At 38.2% G+C, this 19,513-nt stretch overlaps 1 protein-coding gene across 2 annotated transcripts in view; it reads left to right on the top strand.

The window, feature by feature from the left end:
* Window positions 1-19,513, top strand: part of myo1d (myosin 1D) — a 288,636-nt gene that overhangs the window by 211,722 nt on the left and 57,401 nt on the right. For both annotated transcript variants that reach the window (XM_072912674.1, XM_061931649.2), the window contains exon 21: window positions 16,429-16,583. In XM_072912674.1, the coding sequence (XP_072768775.1) occupies window positions 16,429-16,583 (155 nt within the window). The remainder of the gene's footprint in view (window positions 1-16,428; window positions 16,584-19,513) is intronic.

Below are 19,513 nucleotides of genomic sequence, written 5' to 3'. Positions count from 1 at the left end.
TGGTACAATGCAATCGACAAGATAGGCTGGAGCTAGACCGTGTAGTATTTTATACGTAAGTAGTAAAACCTTAAAGTCACATCTTAAGTGCACAGGAAGCCAGTGCAGGTGAGCCAGTATAGGCGTAATATGATCAAACTTTCTTGTTCTTGTCAAAAGTCTAGCAGCCGCATTTTGTACCAACTGTAATTTTTTAATGCTAGACATAGGGAGACCCGAAAATAATACGTTACAGTAGTCGAGACGAGACGTAACGAACGCATGAATAATGATCTCAGCGTCGCTAGTGGATAAAATAGAACGAATTTTAGCGATATTACGGAGATGGAAGAAGGCCGTTTTAGTAACACTCTTACTGTGTGATTCAAAGGAGAGAGTTGGGTCGAAGATAATACCCAGATTCTTTACTGATTCGCCTTGTGTAATTGTTTGGTTGTCAAATGTTAAGGTGGTATTATTAAATAAATGTCGGTGTTTAGCAGGACCGATAATCAGCATTTCCGTTTTCTTGGCGTTGAGTTGCAAGAAGTTAGCGGACATCCATTGTTTAATTTCATTAAGACACGCCTCCAGCTGACTACAATCCGGCGTGTTGGTCAGCTTTAGGGGCATGTAGAGTTGGGTGTCATCAGCATAACAATGAAAGCTAACACCGTATTTGCGTATGATGTCGCCTAGCGGCAGCATGTAAATACTAAAGAGTGCAGGGCCAAGAACCGAACCCTGAGGAACTCCGCACGTTACCTTAACATAGTCCGAGGTCACATTATTATGGGAGACGCATTGCATCCTGTCAGTAAGATAAGAGTTAAACCACGACAAAGCTAAGTCTGACATACCAATACGTGTTTTGATACGCTCTAATAAAATATTATGATCAACAACTTTAGCATTTTATTCATTACATTTTGAAGCTCTCAGAAGCCAAGTTATGTTATATTCCTTAAGATTTATTTATGCAAGTTTGAAGTATCAATTATCTAAACACAGTTTTGTTTGCATATTTTCAGGATATATATATATATATATATATATATATATATATATATATATATATATATATATATATATATGTATGTATGTATGTATATATGTATGTATGTATATATATATGTATGTATATATATATATATATATATATATATATATATGTATGTATGTATGTATGTATGTATGTATGTATGTATGTATATATATATATATGTATATGTGTGTGTGTGTGTATGAGATACTTGACTTGGTGAATTCTAGCTGTCAATATACTCCTCCCCTCTTAACCACGCCCCGCCACACCCCCCACCTCCCGAAATCGGAGGTCTCAAGGTTGGCAAGTATGTCGAGACCCCTCAAGTTCTTGTGCGTCGCTCACTGAATCAAGTACTCGATTCACTCAGGCGACAAAGTGCACGAGTAACAATGAAAATAGCAGATTGAGATTAAACAGTGCAAGGGTTGAATACCATATTGTGCAAAAGTAACAAGTAAACCTCTCGAAAAACTAGCTACAAATAACTATCCAAACAATAGTACAACATTAAGATGTTGTGTCGAGTACAAGTGAGTCAGTGAAACCAGGGTCTTTGTATAGTAAAAATGAGTCTGTGAAACGTGTTGAGTAATAGCAAGTCAGTGGAACTAGGGTCTTAGTTAAGTAAGGTTGAGTCAGCGAAACTTGAGTAGAGTGTTAGTAAGTCAGTGAAACTAAGGTTTTTGTATTATAACAGCAAGTCAGTGAAACCAGGGTCTTTATATAGCAATAGTGAGTCTGTGAAACGTGTTGAGTAATCGTAAGTCAGTCGAACTCGGGTCTTTGTATAGGAGTAGTGAGTCTGTAAAACTTGAGTCAGTGTCGAGTAATAGCGAGTCAGTGAAAGTAGTTTCTCTGTCGAGTAATAGTGAGTCAGCAAAACTTGAGTAATAGTGAGTGAGTGAAACTAGGGTTTTTGTATTGTAATAGCAAGTCAGTGAAACCAGGGTCTTTATATGGTAATAGTGAGTCTGTCAAACTTGTTGAGTAATAGTAAGTCAGTGGAATTCCGGTCTTTGTATAGTAATAGTGAGTCTGTGAACTTTGAGTCAGTGTCGAGTATTAGCGAGTCAGTGAAACTAGTTTCCCTGTCGAGTAATAGTGAGTCAGTGATACAAGGGTTTTTGTATTGTAATAGCAAGTCAGTGAAACCAGGGTCTTTATATAGTAATAGTGAGTCTGTGAAACTTGTTGAGTAATAGTAAGTCAGTGGAACTCGGGTCTTTGTATAGTAATAGTGAGTCTGTGAAACTTGAGTCAGTGTCGAGTAATAACGAGTCAGTGAAACTAGGGTTTTTGAAATGTAGTAGCAAGCCAGTGAAACTAGGGTCTTTGTATAGTAAAAGTGAGTCTGTGAAACTGGTCGAGTAATAGTAAGTCCGTGGAACTAGGGTCTTAGTTAAGTAAGGTTGGGTCAGCAAAACCTGAGTAATAGTGAGTCAGTAAAACTCGGGTTTTGTATCGTAATAGCAAGTCAGTGAAAGCAAAAGTAACAAGTAAACCTCTCGAAAAACTAGCTACAAATAACTATCCAAACAATAGTACAACATTAAGACGTTGTAGAGTACAAGTGAGTCAGTGAAACCAGGGTCTTTGTATAGTAAAAATGAGTCTGTGAAACGTGTTGAGTAATAGCAAGTCAGTGGAACTAGGGTCTTAGTTAAGTAAGGTTGAGTCAGCGAAACTTGAGTAGAGTGTTAGTAAGTCAGTGAAACTAAGGTTTTTGTATTATAACAGCAAGTCAGTGAAACCAGGGTCTTTATATAGCAATAGTGAGTCTGTGAAACTTGTTGAGTAATCGTAAGTCAGTCGAACTCGGGTCTTTGTATAGGAGTATTGAGTCTGTAAAACTTGAGTTAGTGTCGAGTAATAGCGAGTCAGTGAAAGTGGTTTCTCTGTCGAGTAATAGTGAGTCAGCAAAACTTGAGTAATAGTGAGTGAGTGAAACTAGGGTTTTTGTATTGTAATAGCAAGTCAGTGAAAGCAAAAGTAACAAGTAAACCTCTCGAAAAACTAGCTACAAATAACTATCCAAACAATAGTACAACATTAAGACGTTCTGAGTACAAGTGAGTCAGTGAAACCAGGGTTTTTGTATTGTAATAACTAGTCAGTGAAACCAGCGTCTTTATATAGTAATAATGAGTGTGAAACGTGTTGAGTAATAGTAAGTCAGTGGAACTCGGGTCTTTGTATAGTAATAGTGAGTCTGTGAAACTTGAGTCAGTGTCGAGTAATAACGAGTCAGTGAAACTAGGGTTTTAGAAATGTAATAGCAAGCCAGTGAAACTAGGGTCTTTGTATAGTAAAAGTGAGTCTGTGAAACTGGTCGAGTAATAGTAAGTCCGTGGAACTAGGGCCTTAGTTAAGTAAGGTTGGGTCAGCAAAACCGGAGTAATAGTGAGTCAGTAAAACTCGGGTTTTGTATTGTAATAGCAAGTCAGTGAAAGCAAAAGTAACAAGTAAACCTCTCGAAAAACTAGCTACAAATAACTATCCAAACAATAGTACAACATTAAGACGTTCTGAGTACAAGTGAGTCAGTGAAACCAGGGTTTTTGTATTGTAATAGCTAGTCAGTGAAACCAGGGTCTTTATATAGTAATAGTGAGTCTGTGAAACTTGTTGAGTAAAAGTAAGTCAGTGGAACTCGGGTCTTTGTATAGTAATAGTGAGTTTGTGAAACTTGAGTCAGTGTCGACTAATAACGAGTCAGTGAAACTAGGGTTTTTGAAATGTAATAGCAAGCCAGTGAAACTAGGGTCTTTGTATAGTAAAAGTGAGTCTGTGAAACTGGTCGAGTAATAGTAAGTCCGTGGAACTATGGTCTTAGTTAAGTAAGGTTGGGTCAGCAAAACCTGAGTAATAGTGAGTCAGTAAAACTCAGGTTTTGTATTGTAATAGCAAGTCAGTGAAATCAAGGGGTTTGTATAGTTAAAGTGAATCTGTGCAACTTATCGAGTAATAGCAAGTCAGTGGAACTAGGGTCTTAGTTAAGTAAGGTTCAGTCAGCAAAACTTGAGTAATAGTGAGTCAGTGAAACTAGGGTTTTTGAATTGTAATAGCAAGCCAGTGAAACTAGGGTCTTTGTATAGTAAAAGTGAGTCTGTGAAACTGGTCGAGTAATAGTAAGTCAGTGGAACTAGGCTCTTAGTTAAGTAAGGTCGAGTCAGCAAAACCTGAGTAATAGTGAGTCAGTAAAACTAGGGTTTTGTATTGTAATAGCAAGTCAGTGAAACCAAGGTTTTTGTATAGTTAAAGTGAGTCTGTGCAACCTTTTGAGTAATAGCAAGTCAGTGGAACTAGGTTTTTAGTTAAGTAAGGTTGAGTCAGCGAAACTTGAGTAATAGTGAGTGAGTGAAACTAGGGTTTTTGTATTGTCGTAGCAAGTCAGTGAAACCAGTGTCTTTATATAGTAATAGTGAGTCTGTGAAACTTGTTGAGTAATAGTAAGTCAGTGGAACTCAGGTCTTTGTATAGTAATAGTGAGTCAGTAAAACTAGGGTTTTGTATTGTAATAGCAAGTCAGTGAAACCAAGGTGTTTGAATAGTTAACGTGAATCTGTGCAACTTATCGAGTAATAGCAAGTCAGTGGAACTAGGGTCTTAGTTAAGTAAGGTTCAGTCAGCAAAACTTGAGTAATAGTGAGTCAGTGAAACTAGGGTTTTTGTATTGTAGTAGGAAGTCAGTGAAACTAGGGTCTTTGTTTAGTAATAGTGAGTCTGTGCAACTTGAGTCTGTGTCGAGTAATGGCGAGTCAGTAAAACTACTTTTTTTTGTCGTGTAATAGTGAGTCAGCAAAACTTGAGTAATGGTAAGTCAGCGGAACTAGGGTCTTTGTAAACTAATAGTGAGTCTCTGAAACTTAAGTCTTTGTTGAGTAATAGGTCAGTAAAACCAGGGTTTTTGTACAACAATAGTGAGTCAGTGAAACTTGAATAATAGTAAGTCTATGAAACTAGGGTCTTTGTACAGTAATAGTCTGAAACGTGAGTCTTTGTTGAGTGATAGGTCAATGAAACTAGAGTTTTTGTATATTAATAGTGAGACTTGAATAATAGTGAGTCACAGAAACCAGGGTCATTGTTGAGTAATGGTGAGTCTGTAAAACTTGAGTAATGGTGAGTCTGTGAAACTTGAGTCTTTGTTGAGTGATAGGTCAATGAAACTAGAGTTTTTGTATAGTAATAGTGAGTCAGTGAAACTAGGGTCTTTTTTACAGTCATAGTGTGTCTGTGAAACTTGAGTCTTTGTTGAGTAATAGTAGGTCAGTGAAACAAGAGTTTTTGTATAACAATAGTGAGTCTTTGAAACTTGAGTAATAGTGAGTCACTGAAACTCGGGTCTTTGTTGAGCAGTAGTGAGTCCGTAAAACTTGAGTAATAGTAAGTCAGTGAAACCATGGTCTTTGTTGAGTAATAGCAAGTCTGTAAAACTCGGGTCTTTGTTGAGTAATTAATAGTGAGTCTGTGAAAAATGATTATTTCTGGAGTAATCGTGAGTTTAATCGTGAGCCCATCATTTCTGACATGATTTTTAATGTTGCTGGCGGGTGAGTCAGTGAACGAGTTAACCAAGTACCTGTGACTCAGTAACAACAAAGGCGTTTTGATTGCCTCGTTAATGACCCGGCCATCTCTTCACGGCTTGGCCTGGCGGGAAGGAAATGGCGCCGTGGTTTCATCTGGACGCAACAGATGGCGTGGGAGAGAGAGAAGCAGCAGGCGTTGTGGATTTAGCGATGGATGAGACGCTCACCTGTTCACGCGACACATGTGACGAGCCACAGCCACAACATTAGGTAGGCCTCAGGCAGAGTGGCGAGTCGTCAGTTTGAGAAGGAAGGCAATTAGCGTTGCTAAAAGTCAATGACATCATCATCTTCATCATCTCTGCATCAGCGACTTCTTCCTACCACCCTCCAACCTCCCCCAGTTCACCCTCGCTCCACTCCACCTGCACTCTCTCGTCTCGGCGTTGTCATGCCAACTTCCCGGGAGACGGCGTCGTCATGGTTACCAAGCGGATCAGCTCATGTCTGGCGGCGAGCGGCGCGCCTCTCCTTCTGGTTCCCTGCGAGTGTTGGTCTCCTTGTGCTCTCATCCTGCCGTTCATCCTCTTCCTGCTGCTGGCTGCCATGTTTGTTTGGCGACACAGACGGTTGTTCAAACAGTTGTGGAGCATTTGTTGTCACTGATCTTATTTAGGGAGTGTGTTCCATCACCTGAGGTACTTGCTGATCACATCAGGTCCTCATGGAAATACACTCACTACCTTCTATATATATATATATATATATATATATTGGGTGTGTGTGTGTGTGTGTGTGTGTGTGTGTGTATGTATGTATATATATAAATGTGTGTGTGTGTGTATGTATATATATGTGTGTGTGTGTGTGTGTGTGTGTGTGTGTGTGTGTGTGTGTGTGTGTGTGTGTGTGTGTGTACAGGTAAAAGCCAGTAAATTAGAATATTTTGAAAAACTTGATTTATTTCAGTAATTGCATTCAAAAGGTGTAACTTGTACATTATATTTATTCATTGCACACAGACTGATGCATTCAAATGTTTATTTCATTTAATTTTGATGATTTGAAGTAGCAACAAATGAAAATCCAAAATTCCGTGTGTCACAAAATTAGAATATTACTTAAGGCTAATACAAAAAAGGGATTTTTAGAAATGTTGGCCAACTGAAAAGTATGAAAATGAAAAATATGAGCATGTACAATACTCAATACTTGGTTGGAGCTCCTTTTGCCTCAATTACTGCGTTAATGCGGCGTGGCATGGAGTCGATGAGTTTCTGGCACTGCTCAGGTGTTATGAGAGCCCAGGTTGCTCTGATAGTGGCCTTCAACTCTTCTGCGTTTTTGGGTCTGGCATTCTGCATCTTCCTTTTCACAATACCCCACAGATTTTCTATGGGGCTAAGGTCAGGGGAGTTGGCGGGCCAATTTAGAACAGAAATACCATGGTCCGTAAACCAGGCACGGGTAGATTTTGCGCTGTGTGCAGGCGCCAAGTCCTGTTGGAACTTGAAATCTCCATCTCCATAGAGCAGGTCAGCAGCAGGAAGCATGAAGTGCTCTAAAACTTGCTGGTAGACGGCTGCGTTGACCCTGGATCTCAGGAAACAGAGTGGACCGACACCAGCAGATGACATGGCACCCCAAACCATCACCCAACCATGCAAATTTTGCATTTCCTTTGGAAATCGAGGTCCCAGAGTCTGGAGGAAGACAGGAGAGGCACAGGATCCACGTTGCCTGAAGTCTAGTGTAAAGTTTCCACCATCAGTAATGGTTTGGGGTGCCATGTCATCTGCTGGTGACGGTCCACTCTGTTTCCTGAGATCCAGGGTCAACGCAGCCGTCTACCAGCAAGTTTTAGAGCACTTCATGCTTCCTGCTGCTGACCTGCTCTATGGAGATGGAGATTTCAAGTTCCAACAGGACTTGGCGCCTGCACACAGCGCAAAATCTACCCGTGCCTGGTTTACGGACCATGGTATTTCTGTTCAAAATTGGCCCGCCAACTCCCCTGACCTTAGCCCCATAGAAAATCTGTGGGGTATTGTGAAAAGGAAGATGCAGAATGCCAGACCCAAAAACGCAGAAGAGTTGAAGGCCACTATCAGAGCAACCTGGGCTCTCATAACACCTGAGCAGTGCCAGAAACTCATCGACTCCATGCCACGCCGCATTAACGCAGTAATTGAGGCAAAAGGAGCTCCAACCAAGTATTGAGTATTGTACATGCTCATATTTTTCATTTTCATACTTTTCAGTTGGCCAACATTTCTAAAAATCCCTTTTTTGTATTAGCCTTAAGTAATATTCTAATTTTGTGACACACGGAATTTTGGATTTTCATTTGTTGCCACTTCAAATCATCAAAATTAAATGAAATAAACATTTGAATGCATCAGTCTGTGTGCAATGAATAAATATAATGTACAAGTTACACCTTTTGAATGCAATTACTGAAATAAATCAAGTTTTTCAAAATATTCTAATTTACTGGCTTTTACCTGTATATATATGTGTGTGTGTGTGTATATATATGTGTGTGTGTGTGTGTGTGTGTGTATATATATATGTGTATGTATGTATGTATATATATGTATATATATATATATATATATATATATGTGTATGTATATATATATACAGTGGGGCAAAAAAGTATTTAGTCAGCCACCAATTGTGCAAGTTCTCCCACTTAAAATGATGACAGAGGTCTGTAATTTTCATCATAGGTACACTTCAACTGTGAGAGACAGAATGTGAAAAACAATCCAGGAATTCACATTGTAGGAATTTTACAGAATTTATTTGTAAATTACGGTGGAAAATAAGTATTTGGTCACTTCAAACAAGCAAGGTCTCTGGCTCTCACAGACCTGTAACTTCTTCTTTAAGAAGCTCTTCTGTCCTCCACTCGTTACCTGTATTAATTAATAAACCTGTTTGAACTCGTTATCTGTATAAGACACTTGTCCACAGCCTCAAACAGTCAGACTCCAAACTCCACTATGGCCAAGACCAAAGAGCTGTCGAAGGACACCAGGAAAATAATTGTAGACCTGCACCAGACTGTGAAGAGTGAATCTACAATAGGCAAGCAGCTTGGTATGAAAAAATCAACTGTGGGAGCAATTATCAGAAAATGGAAGACATACAAGACCGCTGATAATCTCCCTCGATCTGGGGCTCCACGCAAGATCTCATCCCGTGGGGTCAAAATGATCATGAGAACAGTGAGCAAAAATCCCAGAACCACACGGGGGGACCTGGTGAATGACCTGCAGAGAGCTGGGACCAAAGTAACAAAGGTTACCATCAGTAACACACTACGCCGACAGGGAATCAAATCCTGCAGTGCCAGACGTGTCCCCCTGCTTAAGCCAGTGCATGTCCAGGCCCGTCTGAAGTTTGCCAGAGAGCACATGGATGGTACAGCAGAGGATTGGGAGAATGTCATGTGGTCAGATGAAACCAAAATAGAACTTTTTGGTATAAACTCAACTCGTCGTGTTTGGAGGAAGAAGAATACTGAGTTGCACACCAAACCTACTGTGAAGCATGGGGGTGGAAACATCATGCTTTGGGGATGTTTTTCTGCTAAAGGGACAGGCCGACTGATCCGTGTTAAGGAAAGGATGAATGGGGCCATGTATCGTGAGATTTTGAGCCAAAACCTCCTTCCATCAGTGAGAGCTTTGAAGATGAAACGTGGCTGGGTCTTCCAGCATGACAATGATCCCAAACACACCGCCCGGGCAACGAAGGAGTGGCTCCGTAAGAAGCATTTGAAAGTCCTGGAGTGGCCTAGACAGTCTCCAGACCTCAACCCCATAGAAAATCTGTGGAGGGAGTTGAAAGTCCGTGTTGCTCGGCGACAGCCCCAAAACATCACTGCTCTCGAGAAGATCTGCATGGAGGAATGGGCCAAAATACCAGCTACTGTGTGTGCAAACCTGGTAAAGACCTATAGTAATCGTTTGACCTCTGTTATTGCCAACCAAGGTTATATTACAAAGTATTGAGTTGAATTTTTGTTCTTGACCAAATACTTATTTTCCACCAAAATTTACAAATAAATTATTTAAAAATCCTACAATGTGAATTCCTGGATTTTTTTTTCACATTTTGTCTCTCACAGTTGAAGTGTACCTATGATGAAAACTACAGACCTCTGTCATCATTTTAAGTGGGAGAACTTGCACAATTAGTGGCTGACAAAATACTTTTTTGCCCCACTGTATGTGTATGTATATATATGTATATATATATGTGTTATATATATATATATATATATATATATATATATATATATATATATGCTATATATATATGTATGTATATATATGTATGTTATATATATATTTATGTATGCTATATATATGTACGTATGTATGTATGTACTTATGTATGTATGTATATATATGTATGTATATATATGTATGTATGCGTATGTATATATATGTATGTATATATATGTATGTATGCGTATGTATATATGTATGTATGTATATATATATGTATGTATATTTGTATGGATATAATGTATGTATGTATATATGTATGTATATATATGTATATATATGTATGTATGTATATGTGTGTGTATGTATGTATGTATATGTATGTATATATATGTATGTATATATATATATATATATATATGTATGTATATATATGTATGTATGTGTATATATATATATATATTAAGGCTGAAACGACGCGTCGACATAGTCGACGTCATCGGTTACGTAAATATGTCGACGCCGTTTTTGTGCGTCGGCGCGTCGTATATTTACGTCACACTACTGTCATGGCGGAGCGCAAAGCAGACGATGCGAGCGAGGGGAAAAAGCACGCCAAAAGTCGTCAAAAGTGTGGGAGTATTTCAATAAACGGCCTAATAATGTTGTATGCACACTGTGTCGAGCGGAAATGGCCTATCATAGCAGCACAACGGCTATGAAGGAAAATTTGAAAAGAAAACCGACAGCGTTCTTGCCATCACTATCAACTAGTCAATCGTCCGCGTGCGTATACATTGTCATCATTACACAAAAACATGAATGTGTCATTTGTATCTGCGTTGTGAATTCATAAACTAAAGCACCGTTTCGCTCTGAGAGGCGCGTTTGGCGTGCCTGTTCAGTGTTTACAAAGACTCGCTCCTCTTTAACGCTGTGGAGAGGCGGGGCCGGCGAGCGAGCGGCGAGGTGGGGCGCGCCGGCAGCGACGCCGCAATCGTGCCCAGGTGCGCGATCCGCGCACCTGGGCACGATCATCCAATCTCCTCTCGCTGAAGAAAAGGGGAGCAGCAGAGAGAGAGGGAAGAGAGACAGGAAGGAGCCAGAGTGAAGCTGACGTGGAGCGAGAGAGGAGGAGAGACAGAGACAGGGGACGACGAGCGAGCGAGGAAGAGGAGCCGAAAAGCGAGGAAAGAAAGAGAAAAGAGTTGGAAGAGAAAAGACTTTGTGTAAAATTAAAAGATTGTAAACCTGACAAAGCCGTCTGGCGTTCAGTCTGTCGGTCCTGAAAGAACCCCACGGCACAAAGACGTGTCACAAACGCTAACGTTAATTAGTTGTGCAAATACCTTTTACAACATTAACAGTTACATATACTATGTACAAACCAACAATTAACTTTCACTTTAATCATACTATCATTGTTGTGTTATTAAGCAAAATAAGCAATACTTTTACTTTTGTTGAAATGTTTACACTGTACACTTTTTTTGTATTGGATGTTTAGCTTTATTTTTGCACATTTTAGCAAATAAGCAATACTTTTACTTTTGTTGAAATGTTTACACTGTTACAGAATATTTCCATTTTGTACTTTTTTGTATTGGATGTTTATCTTTATTTTTGCACATTTTAAAGCAAAATAAGCAATACTTTTAATTTTGAAATGCTTATACTATTGCAGAATATTAAGATTTGCACTGGATGTTTACTTTTATATTTGCACATTAAAAAGCAAATAAGCTACTTTTAATTTTGTTAAATGTTAAAAGTTTTAAATGTTTACATTGTTACAGAATATTTTGTCGTCAATGTTGACTGAGTGGCCATACTTTTTTTTTTGTAAATAAAAGCCATGCCTTTTGAAAAAACTGGCCTACATTTATTTTTTCCTCTTCATTTTAAATTAAAAAAATAATCGGTAAAAGGAAAAATAATCTATAGATTAATCGAAAAAATAATCTATAGATTAACCGATTAATCGAAAAAATAGAAAAATAATCGTTAGCTGCAGCCCTAATATATATATATGTATGTATATATACATATATATGTATATATATGTATGTATATATACATATATAGATATGTATGTATATATATATGTATGTGTGTGTGTGTGTGTATATATATGTATGTATATTTATATATATATATATACATACACATGTATGTATATATATGTATATGTATGTATGTGTGTATATATATGTATGTATATATATGTATGCATGTATGTATATATGTATATGTATATATATGTATGTATGTATGTATGTATATATGTATATGTATGTATATATGTGCATGTATGTATATATATATTTAAATATATATATATATATATACATACATATATATGTGTGTATGTATGTATATGTAATGTATACATATTTTTCGTACGACCCACTGTAGTAGGACTCAGGTTTCAGCGAAAACTAGGTTATTCGTATACTAATAGTGAGTCTGTGAAACTCGAGACTGTGTCGAGTAGTAGCAAGTCAGTGAAACTAGGGTCTTTGAGTAATAGTGAGTCTGTGAAACTTGAGTCTGTGTTGAGTAATGAATAACAAGTCAGTGAAACTAGGGTCTTTGTTGAGTAATACTGAGTCCGTGAAACTAGGGTCTTTGTATAGTAATAGTGAGTCTGTGAAACTCGAGTCTGTGTCGAGTAGTAGCAAGTCAATGAAACTAGGGTCTTAAGTAATAGCGAGTCTTTGAAAGTAGGGTCTTTGTATAGTAATAGTGAGTCTGCGAAAGTAGGGTCTTTGTATAGTAATAGTGAGTCTGCGAAAGTAGGGTCTTTGTATAGTAATAGTGAGTCTGTGTAACGTCAGTTTGTATTAAGTAATACATAGCAAATCAGTGAAACTAAGGTCTTTGAGTATTATAGAGTATGTGAAACTTGAGTAATAGTAAGTCAGTGAAACTAGCGTCTTTGGAATAGTGAGTCTGTGAAACTTGAGTCTGTGTCGAGTAAAGACAAGTCAGTGAAGCTAGGGTCTTTGTTGAGTAATAATAAGTTTGTGTCGAATAATAGCAAGTAAGTGAAGCTATGGTCTTGAGTAATATCGAGTCTGTGAAACTTGAGTCTGTGTTAAGTAATGAATAGGCAGTGAAACAAGGGTCTTGAGTGATAGAGTACTTGAATCTGTGTTGAGTAATAAACAGCAAGGGTCGTTGTTGAGTAATAGTGAGTTTGTGTTGAGTAATAGCAAGTTTGTGAAACTAGGGTATTTGTTGAGTAATAGTGAGTCCGTCAAACTTCAGTAATGGTGAGTCAGTAAAACTAGGGTCTTTGGTGAGTAATAGTGAGTCAGTGAAATTAGGGTCTTTGTATAATACTGAGTCTGTAATACTTGAGTCTGTGTTGAGTAATGAATAGGCAGTGAAACAAGGGTCTTTGTTGAGTAATAATAATGAGTCTGTGAAACTTGAGTCTTTGTTGAGTAATAATAAGTCTGTGAAACTTGTGTTTTTTGTTGAGTAATAAACAGCAAGTCAGTGAAACGACGGTCGTTGTTGAGTAATAGTGAGTTTGTGTCGAGTAATAACAAGTCTGTGAAACTAGGGTATTTGTTGAGTAATAGTGAGTCTGTCAAACTTCAGTAATGGTGAGTCAGTAGAACTAGGGTCTTTGGTGAGTAATAGTGAGTCAGTGAAATGAGGGTCTTTGTATAATACTACGTCTGTAAAACTTGAGTCTGAGTTGAGTAGTAAATAAAAGTAGTCAGTGAAAGCAGGGTCTTTTGTGAGTCACTGAAACTAGGGTCTTTGTATAGTAATAGTGAGTCTGTGAAACCTGAGTCTGTGTGGAGTAATAGTAAGTCAGTGAAACCAGGGTCCTTTTTGATTTAATAGTGAGTCAGTTAAACTTGCGTAATAGTGAGTCAGTGAAACTAGGGTTTTCGTATAGTAATAGTGAGTTGCACCTGCAGTTTCCGTATAACGCCTCAGTCTTGTTATGTTTAAGATGAGCTTCTACTAAGGATTCTCATAGTCAAATCTGATTTGTTAGATTCTGATGTTGATAAAAAAAACAAAAAACTATTTGCGAGGAAAACATTAATGGCGCTCACAAGTATAGAAGAATTGACTCAGCAGGTTTTGTACTACTGCAAGTTTTAATTGTGGTGAGAACGGAGTTGTCTGGAAAAATATGCCAAAGCAGGCTTATTTCACAGCGGAGGAGAAGAGCTAATGCTCGTTCACACACACACACACACACGGCCCCTCCCCCCGATCCCTGCCTTCTCTCCCTGTGTCTGCTCCTTTCTCGTCAGGCCCTCCTTTGCCAATGTGCAAATGGATATTACTTTTTTATATGTTTATTATTGTGGCAATATTGTGGTTGAAGTTAAGTATTTTTGTGATTTCTGATCGTTTGTGAGGGCACCAACGGGACTTCTGTGGGTGGGCGTGTTGGCAGAGCAGCGCATACAGGACAGTTCACCTTGTCTTTGTTGTTTTGTCTTGTTATTAACTAGATAGTTGATCCATCACCTCCTTGTTATGTTTGTTTGATATACAGTAGTATAGCACTTTATATTGTGTACAGACCTTCACTCAAATATGGACTTTTGTCCGGGCTGGAACCAATTATTCATATTTACATTCTTTCTCATGGAGAAATTTGCTTCACTTTACGATCTTTTCCATATACGAACCCCGTTCAAGAAGCAATGAAAGTAAATGGAGGCTCCACGCGCGCATGTTCTATCCCTAAAGAGATGAAACCGGAAGTGTGGTTGTGTGCCCCTCCCCCTCACACCAGTGTGGAGAAACAATGAGACAGATGGCGGGACAGACGAGTGACTCATTGATTGATCGTGGGGCTGAGAGTGATTTAGTAGATCAGACTTAGAAACTAATGAGAAGGTGTCATTAGCAATGTTAATGCAAGTGTAATGTGCTGTGTCAGCAGTATGTGCCTGTACTACAGTATGTATACAGGTAAAAGCCAGTAAATTAGAATATTTTGAAAAACTTGATTTATTTCAGTAATTGCATTCAAAAGGTGTAACTTGTACATTATATTTATTCATTGCACACAGACTGATGCATTCAAATGTTTATATCATTTAATTTTGATGATTTGAAGTGGCAACAAATGAAAATCCAAAATTCCGTGTGTCACAAAATTAGAATATTACTTAAGGCTAATACAAAAAAATGGATTTTTAGAAATGTTGGCCAACTGAAAAGTATGAAAATGAAAAATATGAGCATGTACAAATACTCAATACTTGGTTGGAGCTCCTTTTGCCTCAATTACTGCGTTAATGCGGCGTGGCATGGAGTCGATGAGTTTCTGGCACTGCTCAGGTGTTATGAGAGCCCAGGTTGCTCTGATAGTGGCCTTCAACTCTTCTGCGTTTTTGGGTCTGGCATTCTGCATCTTCCTTTTCACAATACCCCACAGATTTTCTATGGGGCTAAGGTCAGGGGAGTTGGCGGGCCAATTTAGAACAGAAATACCATCGTCCGTAAACCAGGCACGGTTAGATTTTGCGCTGTGTGCAGGCGCCAAGTCCTGTTGGAACTTGAAATCTCCATCTCCATAGAGCAGGTCAGCAGCAGGAAGCATGAAGTGCTCTAAAACTTGCTGGTAGACGGCTGCGTTGACCCTGGATCTCAGGAAACAGAGTGGACCGACACCAGCAGATGACATGGCACCCCAAACCATCACTGATGGTGGAAACTTTACACTAGACTTCAGGCAACGTGGATCCTGTGCCTCTCCTGTCTTCCTCCAGACTCTGGGACCTCGATTTCCAAAGGAAATGCAAAATTTGCATGGTTGGGTGATGGTTTGGGGTGCCATGTCATCTGCTGGTGTCGGTCCACTCTGTTTCCTGAGATCCAGGGTCAACGCAGCCGTCTACCAGCAAGTTTTAGAGCACTTCATGCTTCCTGCTGCTGACCTGCTCTATGGAGATGGAGATTTCAAGTTCCAACAGGACTTGACACCTGCACACAGCGCAAAATCTACCCGTGCCTGGTTTACGGACCATGGTATTTCTGTTCTAAATTGGCCCGCCAACTCCCCTGACCTTAGCCCCATAGAAAATCTGTGGGGTATTGTAAAAAGGAAGATGCAGAATGCCAGACCCAAAAACGCAGAAGAGTTGAAGGCCACTATCAGAGCAACCTGGGCTCTCATAACACCTGAGCAGTGCCAGAAACTCATCGACTCCATGCCACGCCGCATTAACGCAGTAATTGAGGCAAAAGGAGCTCCAACCAAGTATTGAGTATTGTACATGCTCATATTTTTCATTTTCATACTTTTCAGTTGGCCAACATTTCTAAAAATCCCTTTTTTGTATTAGCCTTAAGTAATATTCTAATTTTGTGACACACGGAATTTTGGATTTTCATTTGTTGCCACTTCAAATCATCAAAATTCAATGAAATAAACATTTGAATGCATCAGTCTGTGTGCAATGAATAAATATAATGTACAAGTTACACCTTTTGAATGCAATTACTGAAATAAATCAAGTTTTTCAAAATCTAATTTACTGGCTTTTACCTGTATTTGATGCTCTTGTTCGTCCACAAGCGCAGCAGGTTACGTAACAGGTGGACGCCGTGTTTTCATGCCGTATAAACGTGTGCGTCCCAGGTGACGGGCCTGAGCGTTTCACCGGGGAAGGACCAGCTGGTGGTGTTCCACACCAAGGACAGCAGAGACCTGGTGGTGTGCCTGCAGGGCCTGGTGCCCGCCCACGAGAGCCGCATCGGCGAGCTGGTCGGCGCTCTGCTAAGCCACTTCAAGAGGTGAGTGGACGTCTTGTTTACTGTTTGAATGACACGCGCAGACGTACTAATGATTTGCATCTGTCCCAGGAGTGAACATATACACGTGCGCGTATGAATATATTATATGTATATATATATATATATTTATACATAGCATTAAATCTACACATACATATAAGTGTGAAGATTCTATTATTGTTTACACTCAGAGCGGCCGTCTTTGAAAGCAGTTTCCGACTTTCCAACTTAACAATCAATTTTGGTTAATACGTCTGACTAGGAACTTCCTAGTACAAAAGTACCACAGTATCAATAGTTTCAGCACAAAAGTTACACAGTATTGATAGTTCCAGTACTAACGTTATGCAGTATTAGTAGTTTCAGTTCACATTTAACGCGCTGTTAATAGTTCCAGTACTAAAGTAATGTCGTATTAATAGTTCTAGTACCAAAGTAACGCAGTATGAATAGTTCCAGTACTAAAGTAATGCCGTATTAATAGTTGTAGTGCCAAAGTAACGCAGTATGAATAGTTACAGTAATAAAGTAACACAGTAATAATAGTTCCAATACCAAAGTAAGTCAGTATTAAAAGTTTCAGTACTAAAGTAGCACAGTGTTAATAGTTCTCGTACTAAAGTAATGCAGTATTAATGGTTTAGTACTGAAGTAACACAGTATTAAGAGTTCCAGTACAAAAGTAACCCAGTATTAATAGTTCTAGTACTTAAGTAACACAGTATTAATAGTGCCAATACCAAAGTAATGCAGTAATAATAGTACCAGTACCACAGTAACGCAGTATTAAAAGTTTCAGTACCAAAATAACGCAGTACTAAAGTAACTCAGTTGTAATAGTTGTGCTGCCAACGTAATGCAGTATTAATAGTACTAGTACTAAAGTAACACAGTATTAATAGTTCCAGTACTAAAGTAACACAGTATTAATAGTGCCAATACCAAAGTAACACAGTATTAATAGTTCAGTACAAAAGTAACACAGTATTAATAGTTCCAGTACAAAAGTAACACGGTATTAATAGTGCCAATACCAAAGTAATGCAGTAATAATAGTACCAGTACCACAGTAACGCAGTATTAAAAGTTTCAGTACCAAAATAACGCAGTACTAAAGTAACTCGGTTGTAATAGTTGTGCTGCCAACGTAATGCAGTATTAATAGTACTAGTACTAAAGTAACACAGTATTAATAGTTCCAGTACTAAAGTAACACAGTATTAATAGTGCCAATACCAAAGTAACACAGTATTAATAGTTCAGTACTAAAATAACACAGTATTAATAGTACTAGTATTAAAGTAACTCAGTATTAAAAGTTTCAGTACTAAAGTAGCGCAGTATTTATAGTTCTAGTACTAAAGTAATGCAGTATTAATAGTTTAGTACTGAAGTAACACAGTATTAATAGTTCCAGTACAAAAGTAACACAGTATTAATAGTTCCAGTACAAAAGTAACACGGTATTAATAGTGCCAATACCAAAGTAAGTCAGTATTAAAAGTTTCAGTACTAAAGTAGCACAGTGTTAATAGTTCTCGTACTAAAGTAATGCAGTGTTAATGGTTTAGTACTGAAGTAACACAGTATTAAGAGTTCCAGTACAAAAGTAACCCAGTATTAATAGTTCTAGTACTTAAGTAACACAGTATTAATAGTGCCAATACCAAAGTAATGCAGTAATAATAGTACTAGTACCACAGTAACGCAGTATTAAAAGTTTCAGTACCAAAATAACGCAGTACTAAAGTAACTCAGTTGTAATAGTTTTGCTGCCAACGTAATGCAGTATTAATAGTACTAGTACTAAAGTAACGCAGTATTAATAGTTCCAGTACCAAAGTAACACAGTATTATTAGTTCAGTACTAAAATAACACAGTATTAATAGTACTAGTATTAAAGTAAACTCCGTATTAAAAGTTACAATACTAAAGTAATGCAGTAATTTTAGTTCTAGTACTAAAGTAACACATTATTAATAGTACTTAAGTAACGCAGTATTAGTTCAGTACTAAAGTAACACAGTATTATTAGAACTAGTACTAAAGTAACTCAGTATTAAAAGTTCCAGTACCTAAGTAACAAAGTATTAATAGTTCTAGTACTAGAGTAACTCAGTATTAGTAGTTATTGTACTAAAGTAACGCAGTATTAATAGTTCCATTACTAAAGTAACGCAGTATTATTAGTAATGCAGTATTAATAGTTCCAGTACAAAAGTAAGGCAGTATTAATGGTAACGCAATATTAATAGTTGCAGTACAAAAGTTAGGCAGTATTAATAGAAACGCAGTATTAATAGTTGCAGTACAAAAGTTAGGCAGTATTAATAGAAACGCAGTATTAATAGTTGCAGTACAAAAGTAAGGCAGTATGAATAGTTCCAGTTTGTAGTATTGTTCTGCAGCGATGGCGGCGCTTTGCTCTCATCTTCGCCACGTGTCATTGTTGACGTTTACGTCACCGGGAAGTCATGTTATTGTTGACGTTTACATCAACGGGAAGTCATTGTTGATGTTTACGTCACTAAGAAGTCTTGTTATTGTTGACATTTACATCACCGGGAAGTCATTGTTGTCGTTTACGTCACCGGGAAGTCCTTGTTGTCGTTTACGTCACCTTGTAGTCCTTGTTGACAGTTTACGTCACCGGGAAGTCATGTTATTGTTGACGTTTACATCAACGGGAAGTCATTGTTGATGTTTACGTCACTAAGAAGTCTTGTTATTGTTGACATTTACATCACCGGGAAGTCATTGTTGTCGTTTACGTCACCTTGTAGTCCTTGTTGACAGTTTACGTCACCGGGAAGTCATTGTTGACGTTTACGTCATCGGGAAGTCATGTTATTGTTGACGTTTACATCAACGGGAAGTCATTGTTGATGTTTACGTCACTAAGAAGTCTTGTTATTGTTGACATTTACAT

This window comes from Nerophis lumbriciformis, linkage group LG39, assembly GCF_033978685.3.
Source record: "Nerophis lumbriciformis linkage group LG39, RoL_Nlum_v2.1, whole genome shotgun sequence".
Taxonomy (NCBI): domain Eukaryota; kingdom Metazoa; phylum Chordata; class Actinopteri; order Syngnathiformes; family Syngnathidae; genus Nerophis; species Nerophis lumbriciformis.
The sequence above is the reverse complement of the archived record's forward strand: the minus strand, read 5'-3'. Positions and strand labels throughout refer to the sequence as shown.